Below are 15730 nucleotides of genomic sequence, written 5' to 3'. Positions count from 1 at the left end.
TGGGTAAGATTTAAGTGGGTAAAGTATATTTGATTACTAGGAAAGTGATAAAAATATATATGAGAAAGATACTTATTTTTAAGTGTTTTTATTAATAAATAAAATATGTGTAACTCATTCTTCAAAAAAAGATTAAAATGACTCATGTTTCCTAAATTTTAGACTAAAATGGCCAAAAAAAGTCAAAAGAGGTAATTTGAACTTCAATGACAAATTCAAGAGCCATTTGAAACCTTATTCTTTTCCACTGCGTTATTTTTTTTTTTTTTTTTTCAATGACTAGTTTCTTTTCACACGTAAAACTTTAAAACTCCAATTTGAACTCTTAACTCCAACCTACTCTATATGACTTGAATCTTGATGGTTCACAATTTTTAATTAATGAAATCTAAAGAAAATCAATTGTTTAGATTAGTATTGTTGCTTTGAATATAGTGGGTCAGGGAAAATATTGAATCTAAGAAAAAATCAGAATGTAATTAGAATTTATAGAGTTCAAATTTAACTCGATTTGGTTTATTTTTTCAAATTGATTTAAAAGTATAAGAACTTGATCTCATTTTTAGGCTCGTTAAAGATTCGAGCCAAACTTGAAAAAATAAGTATTCGATTAAATATATTTATGAGCTTTTAGACTTGTTATAAATAATATATATTGTCTATAATAATAAAATAAATATATATGTTCCTAAATTAAATTTTATAAGATAAAGTTAAATAATCTTTTATTTTTTGAATATATGATAATAATATTTAAGATATTATTATTAGAAAATGACTTAGATTTTATGTTCAGTTAAATAAGTATATTTATTTAGTTCTTTTAGAAATTTTTTATATTAAATTTATTATTTTTTGTGTTTTTCCTTTATAATTAGTTCAATATTAATAATATTTATTTATTTTAATTTATATAAAGATTAAATAAAAATATTTTTTAATATTTTAAACTATTCAAATTTGATTTGAAATCAAATTCGTTATTTAATCCATTCGAGCTCGTTAAAAATATTTCAAACTCGAACTAACTCGATCATTAATATAATTTCACCATACTAAGTAATATGGTTTAAATCATGTAATTATTGTGATCAATAAAGATTATAACACCAAAAAAAAAATAGAAAAAACTGAAATTTTATAAAAAAAATAAAAAATGAATTATTATTTTAATATTAATTGTATAATTATTATCTCAACCTAAGAGGTAATAGTTAAACTGCTATTTCCCTGCAGAAAACAGATTCTTACAAGTACTCACTTATCTCTTTTTGAGAACACCATTTTCATCCTTCTTACTTACATTTAAGTATGCCGCCAAAGTTCATTCTAACTTATAATCAAACTCAACTGAGTCCAAATTGTATCCATACACTTCCTATTCATTTAGAGTTAGGCTCCAAAAAATTATACTCTTTACTTCTTATATATTCTCATTTACTCACGAAAAATTTAAAAAAAAAGTCTAAATAAATAAATTTTTCTAATATAATAATTCTTATTTTCTATAAATTTTTTAAAAATATTTATAAATATTTAAAAGAAGAGCAATGATTATATTAATATTTTAAAAACATAAATTCTTAAAATAATAACTAAAATTTATTATATATTTAAGTTTATAATTATATTAATAATTCTATAAAATTAAATAAAATATTAAAATTGACTAATATCAAACTATGACGTTGGGTCGAGACCCACCAAAAATCGTATGATAACCTTCTTTCAACCTTTCTTATAGTCTAAAAATAAAATATATATATATATATATATATATATATATATATATATATATAAACAAGTGTTGAAAGATAGGTTAATTACATATTTTTATATTTTGTATAAATTAATTAATTTCATATTTTAATTTTTAATTTAATTTAATATATATATATATATATATATATATATAAACAAGTGTTGAAAGAGAGTATTATCCTTAATGTTTTATCTGCTAATGTTGATTTTACAGCTTGTGAGTCTATCAGAATGTCACAGAAAGTGGACAAAACTGGTGCCAGGACTAACAAGGCACCAGAAGGGCTGCTTGAAAAGGTTACTGCTGATGATGTAAATATAGCCTTGGTTATGTGTGTGTGAGGAACCGCATAGGTGATGAATCTTATGATGAAGCACGGCAGGAAGAAGCTGCATTGTTTGGAAGTCATCGTCTTCTATCGAAGATAGATAAATCTAATGGTGGGTATTCCTGTATTGGCTCAAAAACTGACTCTGATCCAAGCAACTACGATACCCAGATGCTTGCCAGATATTGTAAGAAATATTAATGAGAAGCTGAATGCAAACATATCAGAGCTGAACAAGCTGCCTAAGACAATGTCTTCAGTTTGTGAGGCTATGACAGCTTTAATGGGCATAATTGGAGCTGCAAAAGAGTCCCTAAGGAAGATCCTTCTAAGGGGAGAACTCGATGAGTACCCAGATGATCGTCGTATGCATTGCACTGCTAGATTGGTTGAAATGCTCAATCAATACTCAAATGAACTTAACTGTGCAGAAAGTGATCCCAGATAGAACTTTCTGGCTTACGAGATTCAGGTTTTAGAGGAAGCCATGGGGATTTAATTGCCTAATTTCCTCTCTCGTTCTGCCTTCAAAGCAATCCTGTGGAGAAAAATTGAGGGGATATCGAATATGCCGGTTAGGTTTGTCAAGAAAGTATGGCAGCACATCGAAGGTGTCATCATCTATGTTCTGAATTCGGACAATTATCATCAACTTCAGTGCTCAACAAGAAGAGCATTCCAAAACATAATAGCAAAGATGAAAGAGCAGTCTACCAATTGGGTTAGGAAGATGGTTCAAATGGAGAAGCTAACAGACTACACTTGTAATTCTGAGTACTCAAGGGAGTGGAATGTACTTATGGCCAACAACAAAAATGGACGATGTGCAAAAATTTGGTTCTTGCAAGATAAACATTGCCGGTCTTGGTGAGGTTGCAGTTGGAGATCTTAGGAAGCATCGCAAGATTTTGCATCTAGCTTTCGACTTGAAAATGAGAATGATTGCTTACTGGAAGGTGTGTTATGGAGGTTGGTTGATACAATGGCCTTGCATTTGCAAAACAGCATCCAAAATCTCGTAAACAAGGAAATGGAATTGGAAATCATTAATGTAAGTGATGGGTACTAGTGCTGGTGCAATTGTGAGATTGCTAGAAGAATCGCTTTCTGTTGCAGGAAAGCGAGAGAACCTGAAAGCAAACATCAAGGTGCTAAAGGAGTAGCCCAAGGAGGTTCTATCCGAAATCATGAACAAGATAACTTTAAATAATGATTAGAGTGGTTCTTGTATGGAGATGATGCTGCTCTCTTTTGCTTTTTTTTTGTTTGTGCCCTTTTGTTATGATGCTTCTTTTGCTTTTAGTTTGCCTCTATCACTGAAGATGGTTGTCTTTTGTTCATCTCCGTAGTTGGAGTTGTTATTACCTGAACTACCTAATCTTAGCTTTATAGTTTTATTAGTTCTTCTACATTTTCATTGTTTATGGATTCACTAAATTGCAGTTGTCTAGAATCACGAGACTAGAGAAAACTGAATTTCTTAAAAAACAGAATTTCGCCTGGTAAATTTCCTAGAGATTTCTGCTCCAGAAAGCATCAAAGCACTGCAATACTTCCATCTCCAGAATACATTTATTTCAAAACCATATTATCTTAAAAGTTACAAACTTATTGCAGTAGATATTTAATTGCCGTGCTATGAACTGGAAGAATTCTGCTGCTTTACAAGGCATAAGCTACGTCAGCATCAGAGTGTTGAAGAAACAGTCGTCTCCCTTCTTTTTCAGTACAAGCACTAATAACTAGCATCAGAGTGATTGGAGCAAAGAAGAGCATGACCTATAGGTGTACCCTTCTCACCAAACATTATACAGAACAAAGAAGAGTACAATTAGAAGTAGTGTTCCCAATCCATACCCACCAGTATCATAGCCAGAGCTGTACCTTTGCTGTTTTGTAGCACAGCACATGCCAAATCCAGGACACAAGCAAGAAATCAGGTGTACAAGAACTAACAGTAGAAGAGGAAACACCATGATGAAGGAGAATGAAGCATCTTCTTCATCACTTGCTTCAAATAGAGGCAATACGTATTCCATAAAAGACATTATCATAGGACCAAAGACAATCAATCCCAGGACTCCGACCATTACAAATGGCACCACCGGGGATGGCACCCTACTCCTCATTGTTGTTTTGCTTTCTCTGGCTACTGCAGATAGACAATCGCAGCCCTTCTTCAGGATTTGAAAGACAACAAGAAAGTATGCGTTTTTGTTACAGTTAGAGATGACAATATGACTCCTGCTTTTGGATCTGTATGATTAGGTGACCTAATCAGAAACGTCTATGTAAATATTTTATTATTTTCAAGTGTACAATAAAGGATTACATTCAGGGCCAACCATGAAAAACAAATACGAAAACTAAAGAAAGGTAAAACTACAAGGGACACCAAGAGGCATCATCCCATATGAATAATATAAAAAAATGAAGCATTTGTTAGGCATTGAACACTGGTGAAAATGACATTTATTTATTTTCATTATCTTCAGCAAGGCTGAATCACCCAAAGACAATACAAACAACAAATGAAAAATTTAAATTTAAATGGCATCATACAGGAGAGTTCTGGGTACAAAATTTCATCCACACAAGTGAAAGGAAAAAGGAAATTGCGAGAGTGAGGCTGAAACAAAGATGGCATTGATAGGAAATGACATTAATTTCTACATCCAATGACAATACTATCCAGTGGTAACTAATCATCTGCAAGTTCAAATAGTGTACTACTAACTATAGGCAGATGAAATACAAACTACCTAACCTTACAAAATGGTACAGGGTGAGATACATATGGACTACAGCTATGTCACCACTTTTAAATTACTGCATCAAGACAGCATTAATCATCCTGCACTATCACCTGCAACTAAAAGATTTACAATGCTGTACACATACAAAAAGAAACATTTCGTGCAGCTCCCCATACACACAATCTTTCTATATCTCCATACAATCACGTACTGTACTTGAGATGTTGCTCGTAAAAGTCGATCAACTGCCATACAAGAAAGGAAAGAGTTCATAACATTTATAGTAATAAAAAAGACTTGGCTATATTTACTCAAGTTTGAGGCTCTAAAGAATGGACAAAAAGGTTAATCAATACCAGAAGTGGGTTATTAGCCTTGAGAAAACTGTTGTCTACAATGACTTCTTTCCCATCAGACCTATCAGAGCAGAAACCACATAAAACAATTTAGCCAAATGAACTTCGACCAAACATAAGTCCATTACGTAATCATAGAGCTCGATGCCCTACTTCCAAGTCCCCTTTTTCTATAAGAAAATGCTTACAGATTTCAGGATACAGGATAATTATGATAGAACACTATGGAGGTCTCTTGGTGGTCTAGGCTTTGATGAATCAAGGATTAAAGGTTTTGAATTGGGCAGAGGAAAGGTATGTGTATTATGGATGGCTAGTGGCTCCCTTGCGGTGCACATGCTACTGAAAGTTTCTGGCATCATCATGCCAAAGACATTCAGGATTTTTTTGAAGCTACTTGTAAGGAAAAAAATGGTGCAATTATGACACTCAACAGGGCATTGGTGTACTCATGAAGTAGCTCCATACCAAAATTACCAACAATCAAAAAGTATTACCTCTTGCCAAAAAAGGAGAGCAAGTTTCAGGCATCAATGTACTAAACGCATGTTGGTAGATTAATGTAAAGGAATAAATGACCAATGAACTTTGGCTCAATAGCATTGGAGGCATGTCGAGAGCTATGAGGTTATGAGGTCAAACACCATCAATGCTCAATAAATAAAAAATAGAAAAGCAATAGAATAAATTCCTGGTTCTTTTGCACTCTCACTACAGTCAACATCTTCCCCTCATAAGTCTAAAACAATGAAATATTGGTTATTCTAACATGAAAAATCCTTCCATGCAAATTTAAACTTAAATAGCCATCCATTTGATACATTCAATTTGTGCTTAACCTGAGCATCGATGTTGCATCTGGGGTCCACTGCTATCATAAAAATCAGGATAACAGAACCTACTAGACCTATCTAATGCACTGATTAAAGAACAGGGCACATATAATATTGGGACAAACACTAATTTCAAATGATAAATTGTAAACAAAAACTGAAAAATATCATCAAAACGTTTGATATAGTCGGGTTAACATGCCATTTACCACGTCAGAATTTGTGTAAAATAAATAGGAAAAGTAAAATGGATCCAGTGCCTGTAAATACTCCAGTGACTTTTAGGTATAAGACATTTAATAATTCCGCAGTCTGGGTCCTTAGTAGCATCAAAATGAGAAAACTTGGTTAAGTTTGGGGGAAAATTTGAAGCTATGCCATTGAATTTTCATTCCACTTTAACTCACTAAAAATGCAGCAAGGGCTTTTACTTCTTAACTTGGCTGAGTAATGAAGCAGAGTGGACAAGTGAGTGAATAAAGTAAAGAAACATAGGAAAGACTCTAAAAACTGTCTACGGTATTGTAGCACGCTGCATTTATAAATTTGTCACATTATGTGATAAAGGAACATTAAAAAATAACCAAGATTTTGTAAAACAAGGATCACCTTATCCTAAAAGATGAATTGATGCAAAAAGTAGAGCAAAGAAATAAGAAAAGCAATGCACAAAGATCAAGAAAAAAAAAAAAAGCAGAGAGAACAAACACTAGGCAAGCAAGCAACTGTAAACAAAAACATTCATTAAGGTCATTACTAGAACAGAAGGTCAGGACTCCACACAGAAAAGTTTCAAAAATCACAAGTTCTTTCAGACTCAAATATATCAAACCCCAAATCCTAGAGAATTATCAGGCATTTAGACTCCATAACTGAGCATCAAAAAATTGCTTCCATAGACAATAATGTAGAGCCCACACAAGAAAAGGTGAGTTATCATAAGAAAACAGACAGAATAACTCCTAAATGCCATTTCCCTTTATTATCTTAATTTTCACTATTCATTCAAAAGATCTATCTGAGAATCAACTAAATAACATAAAATTATTTCCAATAAGCCAAGATTATAAGAGCTGGGAAGTAAGATAACAAACCTCATTGCCACAAAGGTTACCAGCACATCTTGAATATCGTCCATCACAGATGCTGAAAACCCTATTGGCTTGATGATCTTGGTGATGGTTATAGAATTTTCACCCACTGGCTTGTAACTGGAATTACTCCCTGCTAGATTCCCATTTTCAATCCCTAGTGCAGTTGTCCCACCAAGGCCAACTGAGACATTTAATGGTGAAGGTTGTAAGAAAAATGGTGAACTTTGTAAGCAAACTGGTTCACACATGACGGATTCTTTTTTAAACCTCTTTACTGAACCAGATTTTCTTCTCTTAGCACCTGTGCGGCGACTGTTCTGAACAGCATCTGCATAGTCGACCTTTGGAAGCCCATTTCTAGGACCATCACTTCCTGGAGTATTATCTTCTTGGAAGTTTATGAGTAGCTTATTATCCGCACTAACATCATTGGTAGATACTATCCCTCTCAGCTCACTAAGCTTCGGATCATATTCATTATCCTCATTCTTGTCTAAGGTCTGCTTTGATCCATTTATGTACCCATTCTCATCAGCTTTCTTGATTATTTTGACAATGCTAACATCTCCATTATTCTCTCCTTGATGACCTGAACCCGTGAGGGAATCGGCAGAGGTTTTGTTATTCAAAGAAGCAGAGGGCAAAAGTTTATCAACAACATTAATGTCTAGACCTGTCACATTATAGCCAGCAGAGGAACGCGACTGTTTCTTCTTGGGCTGAGTATTAGTAACCCCATGTTTGCGTTTCCTCTTTCGTGAAGATTTACCAGATCGCAAGCTGGAAACCCATGGGAAGAAAAAAACATAGGAAACAAAAGAAGGGCGTTGTGAAGATAAACAAAGCATTCTAATGAAAATAAAAATATAGAATCCTAAGGTTGTGGAATTACATACGCTGCTGCTTATCGCCTAGAAAGCCATAAAAGGCCCTGAAGTTTGCTAAGCTTTATACTCATCTATCACATAGGTGACTTGAAATGAACCGGAAAACTTTTATTCTATGGAACCAAACAAAGTTCACTAGAATAGGAAAAGAAAGAGAATTTACCTCTCCTCAAATGCATCGATAACATCAGAGCACGACTGCAGATTTTCTAAAGGCTCCCAGGTGTTGGCGGCTTCCGGCCAGCCTCTCCTTCAAAAACCAATACAAATACAGTAGTCAAGAAACTATGTACCAAATCTGGATATTGTTTCCAGCATTCTATCAGGGAAATGTAAGAGAAGAAGTATAAAAATACTTAAATGGAATAAGAGAGGAGCTCACCATTTGATAAGATACTGGAGCTGACCCTATATTTGTGCAATAATTGAAGAAGTTAATTGCCATTATCATCATCATCATCATCAAGAAAACTCAAATTAAAACATATCCAAACAAAACAAAAGCAATCTTAAGGAAAAAGAAAGACCTAAAATTCGAAAAGACAAATAAAATGAAAGGTTAAACCCATATAACAAAAGATGAGACCTTTCGAACCCTTTTTCGACGAATAGCCTCGATCTCGAAAAAACCCTCATCGAGTTTTGGCCTCTCTTCTTCTACTCCTCCTTCTCCTTTCTTTTCCTCTTCTTCATCGTCATCATCTTCTTCTTCTTCATTATCATTATCATCGTCATCTTCATCCTCTTCTACATTATTATTATTAACAGTAGAAGTAGTAGTATCAAGAACACAATCTTTTTTTAATTGCTCATCACCAACATTCCCTCCTTGAACAACAACAACTTCTACCATCATGTTGTTTTTATTATTATTAGAATCATCCATCTCCATTGATGAATCGCTGCTCAACGCAGCCGTGTTTGTGGGGCTTCTTCTTGTTGGTGCTGCTGCTGCGGCTGCTTTTCTCTTCCCTTTCATCCTATTTTCTTTTACTTATATAATATTACACAGAAAAAGGAAAAAAGAAAAAGGAAATTGAAAAGACCCAAAAGAGAAATTTGAAAAGTGGAGGTAGTAGTAATAGGGGGAATTTTCGGCTGTGTCGCGGCAGAGTTCGTTCAGTAGAGTGGTTTCTGTGTTAAATATTAATGTTGCTCTGCGTGTTGCAGTTCCCAAGGTACACGCCAATGCTCTGCGTCTGGGACTGGTAAGATGTTTGTCTTTCTAATCTAATCTAAGTAGCTTTCTCTTCTTCTTTTTTCTTTTCTTTTTTTCTTAATATACCAACAGTGATGGTGATATCTAAGATCGTAGATTTTGGTTCTCAGCCGCCCGCCGGTTGAAAAATCTGCCTTCCTTACATTAATTGAAGGATAACCAAACAGCTTAATTTTGTTAAAATGTGAATCTCCATCTGGGTATTTTTATGTTTTATCATATTGGAATGAACACAAACATATAACAATATTTAATTTATTTGTTTTTGTCATGAAGATTACATTTTTTTAGAACAATATTTAATCTATTTTGTTTTTGTCATGAAAATTACATTTTTAGAGCACTTATAAAAATAACTGGACTTATTAAATCCTAATGTTTATATCTAAATCCATCCATATATATGCAACACACATGATATGTAGCAAATATTAATTAAAATCCTCTGTGTTAATTCAATAGCCTTTTTTATATGAATGAATATATCATAAGAAGAAGTTGGTGAAGTTGGTTTTTGTTCATTTGGTTATATAATTTAAAATAATAGGTGATATTCAAAAACACACTATTAGTAATATTTCTTTCTTTCTTTTTTTTGGCAATTTCATAAGAATAAGATAGTACCATTACAGTTTACTCTTTTAAAAGTATTTTGCATTGAGTACTTCAAAAATGGGAAATGCTTAATTCAAAAAAAATTTGTTCCTATGCACAACTACTCTAATATTCCAGAGCAGATTACAGAAGCAGACATTGCAATTGCAATTGCTAGAGAAAGAAAAATGAAGAAATAAATACAGATGAAATACAATAGCCTCAGGTAAGCTAGCTAGCTGCATGTTATGCAATGTAATCTCTAGATGTTGTAGCTTATGCTAGTAAATACTGCTTCAATTGTTTGGTCCTCTTCTTGTTCTTTAGTTTCCGAAATGCGCTGGACTCAATTTGTCGAATTCTTTCCCTGCTAACACCCATAATCTCTCCAATCTCTTGCAATGTTTTCATCCTTCCATCCTCCAATCCAAATCTCCATCTCACCACTTGAGTCTCCCTTGGATTGAGAGTGTTCAGCACCTTCTCCAAGTCCTGCTTCATAAATTGCTTCATTAGCAGCTCTTCTGCTGTTTCCGCTTCAGGATCTGCTATTACTTCCTGGAAATAAGTTGCATGAACTGTTAAGTGAACTTACTAATCGAATGTAAAACTAAGATTTCTGCCACCACAAGTGCATATGAAAGGGAATAATACATACCGAAGGTTTAAGATCCATGTTCATCCCAATCTTCTGGTCGAGAGATCTTGGAGCTTTTGGAGTTAGAAGTACAGCACTAAGCCTCTTCATTGAAAGTCCAGCTGCCTCTGCAACTTCTTCATCATCAGGATGTCTTCCATTTTCACTATATAATTGCTTTCTTGCTTCCTTCACTCTGTATGTTGCCTCCACCATGTGAAACTGTAAATCCGAAAATATTACAATCAAAAAGCATTTAGTACGACGACAACCTCACAGAATCATGATGTTACTGGCAAAAGGACATAAACCTGTTAACTCAATTTAAATGACAACAGCAGAAGATGATTTCTTTCAGTTTAGTCAAGAGATAAACCAACAGAGCATTAAAGAAAAACTTACTGGCAAGCGTATTGTCCTAGATTGATCAGAAAGAGACTTGCGCACTGCCTGTTTAATCCACCAATGAGCATATGTTGAGAATTTGAAACCTTTTGAAGCATCAAACTTCTCTGCACCTCTTACAAGTCCTCGACAACCTTCCTGTGAATCAAAAGCATAATTCAGACACCACAGACATAAATGTGAACTTAAAAAGTTTTCATGTCATTTCCCACCATCTCTTAATAATTTTCCTTTTGTTAAAAAATCATCTCTACTTGTTTTGCTGCAAACAAAGCAGTAAATACCTGAACAAGATCTTGGAGATTCATCCCAGCGCCCTGGTAATTTTTAGCAATTGAAATAACAAGCCGTATGTTGGATTTTATCATTTTGTCTTTGCATATTGTACCATGGTTTATGCGCTTCCTTAAAGTTCTCTGATCTACCCCTGCAGCAGCTGCCCACTGTGCAAAGGTGGGCTGCCCTCCGTAACGCTCCGCAAGCTCCTCCTGGAGCCTTTCAAGTTTCAATAGGTCCTGAAATGATTATGACGAATGGAGATATAGAAATCTCAGAAGATTGATTACAAAATTAGAGAGATAATACATAAAAAGATTATTGTTAATATACAAAAACAAGCTTCTTCTGCTTGCTGCTCCTTCTATGCTATCTAGAATTAAAGAAAAAAAAAAGCCTCTTATTACTTCTATTATTTATTGCTGATTGTACAAATTGCCAGCATGTTAAGATTCTTTCAACAGGTCATATAACTATAGCTCTGCCACTCATTGTTAAGAGTAACTTTTTCAATTAAACTGCTATAAAAATTCTAAATAAAAAGGAATTCAGGGAGGACTAATGAGGCTTCCCTGAAAAACAAAAAGAAAAAGGCCTTCCTGTTCTTAAAGCCTTACACATGGGACACGGTATAAAATTTTTTTAATCATAAGTTGTTACTTTTGCATATTCACCGTCTCAAGAAGCATTATAGTAAAACTAATATCCTTCCCATTGTGTGCATCTAGGTGTCTGACACTTCCCCGAAATGCAAATGATTTTAACCTGATAACAGATACTTGGAGCCAGATGTAAGTTGGTCTTTAAGAAGTTGGAACTAAACCAATGTAGGATGAGTTGCATATCATAACCCCTAAATGTCCACCATCCCTTCCCCCTACTTCTCAGATAGGAAAAACTGGAAGAAGAGCGTGTTTCATTTGGTAACATTGCCATGAGCTATTTGTAATCGCACCTGTATTGCTGCAGACAATTCCAATTCTTCACTAGCAGTAAGAAGCCTGGAAGTGCTTGTTGTGCCTCTCAAGTAACGTAATGGATCAGAATAGTCCACTTCCTGTAGAGAACCACGCTTTTTCTTGCTGGTAGAACCAGGCTTCACAGAAACAACACTTGAAGCAGCCTTTTCCACTGCTCTTGCTCGTCTGGCTTTTCTTTCTGTTTGGCGCCTTGATCTCACAGCTATACCCTCAGAAAGTTGCTTCTGCAGAAGTTCAAGCTCTTTATGAGTTAGCTCCAGATAATCGGATTCTTTGATGGACGATTGCATGGAAGATTCTTCTCTTGGTCCAGTTTCAGTTGCCACAGAATCTCCTATAATACGGGCTCTTTCTGTTTCTGTAAATTGCGGCCATCTAGATGCATCAATTGTAGATGGACTCGTAAGTTTACTTTCTGTTTCTGCAGAAGGGAAATTTTTAACCAAAAGGGCTGCATCCTTTGCAACCTTGACAGCAGCTCTTGCAAGAGCAACTGCTTCGGCAGCAGCTGCAGCAATTACAGCCTCATCACTTGTAATAAGTGTTTCTGTAGCTAAAGTCGATCCAAAGGTAGCCTGCACTCATATCCACAGGCAAGAAATTATGACAACCATATCATACACATCATTAATGAATTTAGGTCAGGCGGATGCCCACAGAAATATATAGAAATTAAAATATGTTCCAAAATGAGTTCAAGAGATTTTGTACAGGAATCAGGATAAACCAAAAACAGAAGATTATAATCAGCTTCATAATGTACAAGACAGATTTGAAAATGATTTGAGAATCTGACTCTGGAGAAATGAATTATACAAAAAGTAGCATTTCTGTGAGCATTGAAAGACAGAGAGGATACAAGAAGCTCGGATGATCACCGATCCCTTTATTTAATGGGAATGAAAAGTTGCCACAACATTAGACCACAAAAATGCTACTCCATTATTTAGAATCTTGTTGTCTATCATAATCGCCATATATTACTGATGACTCGTGTATATTTATCAATTATCATGGTAGAGTAAATAATGAATGAGAACCAACAAATGTTCCAAATTATTCATGAACAAGATTAGCCTTTATTTACACTACTTTCCCAAGATAATAAGTCCCACCTCTTTGGGAGGACCAATTGCCCTTACATATGTCCATGGACTGTTTGGAGCAATTGAATCTGAAGGAGCTTCAAAAGAAGGTAATCTCAGCTTCTCCAGATCAAGCACTGCGGTTGATGTTGATGGTGATGTGGTGGACAAAATGCATTGTGCTCGGTAATATATCGGCTCTCTACTCTTTGCTGCTGATTTTCACAAAGCAATGACAGTAAGGATAATGCTCAGAAGAGTTATGACTTATGATCTACGTCCTAAACAATGTTAAAAACAGCAAGAACCAGGAAGTAAGTGGATTGTGCTGTGCAAATTGAAAACTTCATGCCTTTCAGCAGACCTAAGTCTTAAAAACATCTCTGGATATCAATTTTCCACACAAATGTAATAACAATTAAATCATCAGCAGTGATGTGGACGCAAACAGTTTCCCACGTGCCTAAACAACAAAATTATTTCGTGACACCGACTGGATACAAACAACAATTGCAAGAAATCAAACAGAAAGCAGGTTATTTCTTTCTATGAACATACAAGCTACAGGCTAATAAGCAGCCCCTATCCCTATAAAAAATGGGATTTATTTCAAGCTCTGAGTTGGCACCTTTCATTATATGATTGTTCAAAACAGGCGGTCATGGGATGAGACTCAGTTTAATTCAGCCTAGAGCAAAAGGATTCCCTAGCGAAGGATCAACCATAATGATGGAGCACATATTGACAAGAGAAGGGAAGTCAAGAATGGCTATACTCACACTAATTTTCAAGCAATATACCCAACTATTTTTAGCCATCAATCTGCAGTATTCAACAATTGAAAAGATCATTCAATGTAGTTAAAATAACTGAAACTTTTTGCTGCCACTAAATTTAGGTGAGTACCATTTTTTTTTTCACTTTTTTAAGCCAAAGTTTAGAAGAGAATGATAAGATACAAAAGAACTTCCTTTTGCATGATTGGTAATCTAAATTGAAAATAAACATCAGTTAAACAATGTTGATTGAGTGAATGATCCACTGGAATAACTCTTGGAATACTAAAACAGAACCAAAAGCGCACCTAGAAAATCTCATTCTACAATACACATAACCATGAAATGCAGATCTAGATTCCTAGCGAAACAAGAACACCTGGAAAGGAATGACATCCAAATATCAGACCACAGGATTACCATTTACTTCTGGTGAATTAGAAGCATTTGCGCTTCGATAGCAACCAAAACAACACAAAACCACACCTATGCTAGCTCTCATTAGAAGCAAGAAGCCTATGAGCTAATGCCTTCAATCAAGATACATAAAACCCACCATTCAAAATCAATCCAAGAAAGAGGAGGAAAAAAAAAAAAAACACACCCACTAGAATTGTGATTGAAATTGTGAAACAAAAATGCAAAGTTGCAAGAGAAAGAGAGTAACTTACTGGATTGAGTAACGTTAGAAAAGTGAAAGTAGTTAGCTCTAAAATGGATAGAGAAAGTGTCAGGTTGGCACTTAAACTGTGGAAGCAAACAAGACATCATCCACTTCTTCTGCAGCTACTGATAGTAATTGTTTGATTTTCATTCAATTAAACTCTTTAATCTCCAAAACCCATGTGAGGAGCATGTATCGTTTACAGAAGATATTGGAAGTTTGAAACTTTCTGTACAGAGAGAAGAAAAAAAGGAAAGAGAAAGAGGTGGGAATTTTTGGGTTTTGAGATAATATAAACGGATAAGGAGACTTGTGAGACCCCCTGCCTGCCTGCGGACGAGAGAGAGACAACCAGTCTTCTTCCTTTTTTTCTCATATAGTATATACTTTTTACCAAGACAAGGCAAAAATGTATTTTATTTGTCATGTATTGTTAAGAATAATGATTTTTTTTACTGGTCCCAACTTATGGTCATTTTTTCAGTTATTGATAATAGTAAATTAAGAAAGATGAGTCTAAAATGTATCTCTCTCTCTAAATTTATATATATATAAATATAATAATTAGAGTCGAATTGGATATATTCCTATAATCTAAAAATCGACTCGTATATTTTAGTAGTAATTCATTCCGACTCTTATAAATATATCAAACACAATCATTTTTTAATATGAAAGGAAATAATATAATTTTCCCTCTTAAAGCTCTAATGTTCTTATCAAAGTAAAACTATAGTTCTGTAGTTTAGAATCACAATCCACCAAGCGAGTCGTGAATTCTAGCAATACCTCGTATAGATTCTAGAGGTGGTTTCCACTGCAGTGTAGCACTTAACTTCTCACAATTCTTAGTTTCATACTCATATTAACAGGTCGCTTTAATTCCATTTCTAATAGCTCGAACTTGTATGAATTAATGATCCAACAACTAGAGACGGTATTAGAACTATCCATATTGTCCAAAAGTCGAACCCTAAATATTAATAGTAATTTATTTGAACTCTTATAAATCCATAGTCACTTTTCAAAATGAGAAATGAATATATAAGGAGTTTTGTAATTACGTATGCATTTATTT

General features: G+C 34.3%; 2 protein-coding genes and 1 pseudogene across 7 annotated transcripts; 1 reads left to right on the top strand and 2 right to left on the bottom strand.

Annotated features, from left to right (window-relative positions):
- The first annotated feature begins 1682 nt into the window (after positions 1-1682).
- On the top strand, positions 1683-3499 carry LOC107261637 (annotated as a pseudogene).
- Positions 3500-4714: 1215 nt separating this feature from the next.
- LOC8282025 (chromo domain-containing protein LHP1) lies at positions 4715-9485 on the bottom strand. 3 transcript variants are annotated; one of them, XM_015722298.3, is made up of 7 exons: positions 8603-9479; positions 8399-8424; positions 8180-8266; positions 7803-7909; positions 7130-7718; positions 5203-5263; positions 4715-5091 (listed from the first exon to the last, which is right to left on the bottom strand). In XM_015722298.3, the coding sequence occupies exons 1-7, from the start codon at positions 8993-8995 to the stop codon at positions 5050-5052; spliced, it is 1305 nt and encodes a 434-aa protein (XP_015577784.2). In that variant the 5' UTR covers positions 8996-9479; the 3' UTR covers positions 4715-5049. The 3 variants fall into 3 exon arrangements, with proteins under 3 accessions (XP_015577784.2, XP_015577782.2, XP_002523971.2); XM_015722296.3 differs by having other exon boundaries at positions 7130-7909; positions 8612-9485; XM_002523925.4 differs by having other exon boundaries at positions 7130-7909; positions 8603-9480.
- Positions 9486-9874: 389 nt separating this feature from the next.
- LOC8282026 (RNA polymerase sigma factor sigB) lies at positions 9875-15004 on the bottom strand. 4 transcript variants are annotated; one of them, XM_015722288.3, is made up of 7 exons: positions 14660-15004; positions 13270-13427; positions 12103-12702; positions 11156-11386; positions 10869-11009; positions 10488-10688; positions 9875-10387 (listed from the first exon to the last, which is right to left on the bottom strand). In XM_015722288.3, the coding sequence occupies exons 1-7, from the start codon at positions 14757-14759 to the stop codon at positions 10106-10108; spliced, it is 1713 nt and encodes a 570-aa protein (XP_015577774.1). In that variant the 5' UTR covers positions 14760-15004; the 3' UTR covers positions 9875-10105. The 4 variants fall into 4 exon arrangements, with proteins under 4 accessions (XP_015577774.1, XP_002523972.1, XP_015577772.1 ...); XM_002523926.4 differs by having other exon boundaries at positions 13270-13424; XM_015722286.3 differs by having other exon boundaries at positions 13243-13427; positions 14660-15003.
- Between the last annotated feature and the right edge of the window lie 726 nt (positions 15005-15730).

This window comes from Ricinus communis, chromosome 10 (genome assembly GCF_019578655.1).
Source record: "Ricinus communis isolate WT05 ecotype wild-type chromosome 10, ASM1957865v1, whole genome shotgun sequence".
Classification (NCBI taxonomy): Eukaryota; Viridiplantae; Streptophyta; class Magnoliopsida; order Malpighiales; family Euphorbiaceae; genus Ricinus; species Ricinus communis.
Note: the sequence above shows the minus strand (reverse complement) of the source record. Positions and strands in the feature narration are given on the sequence as shown.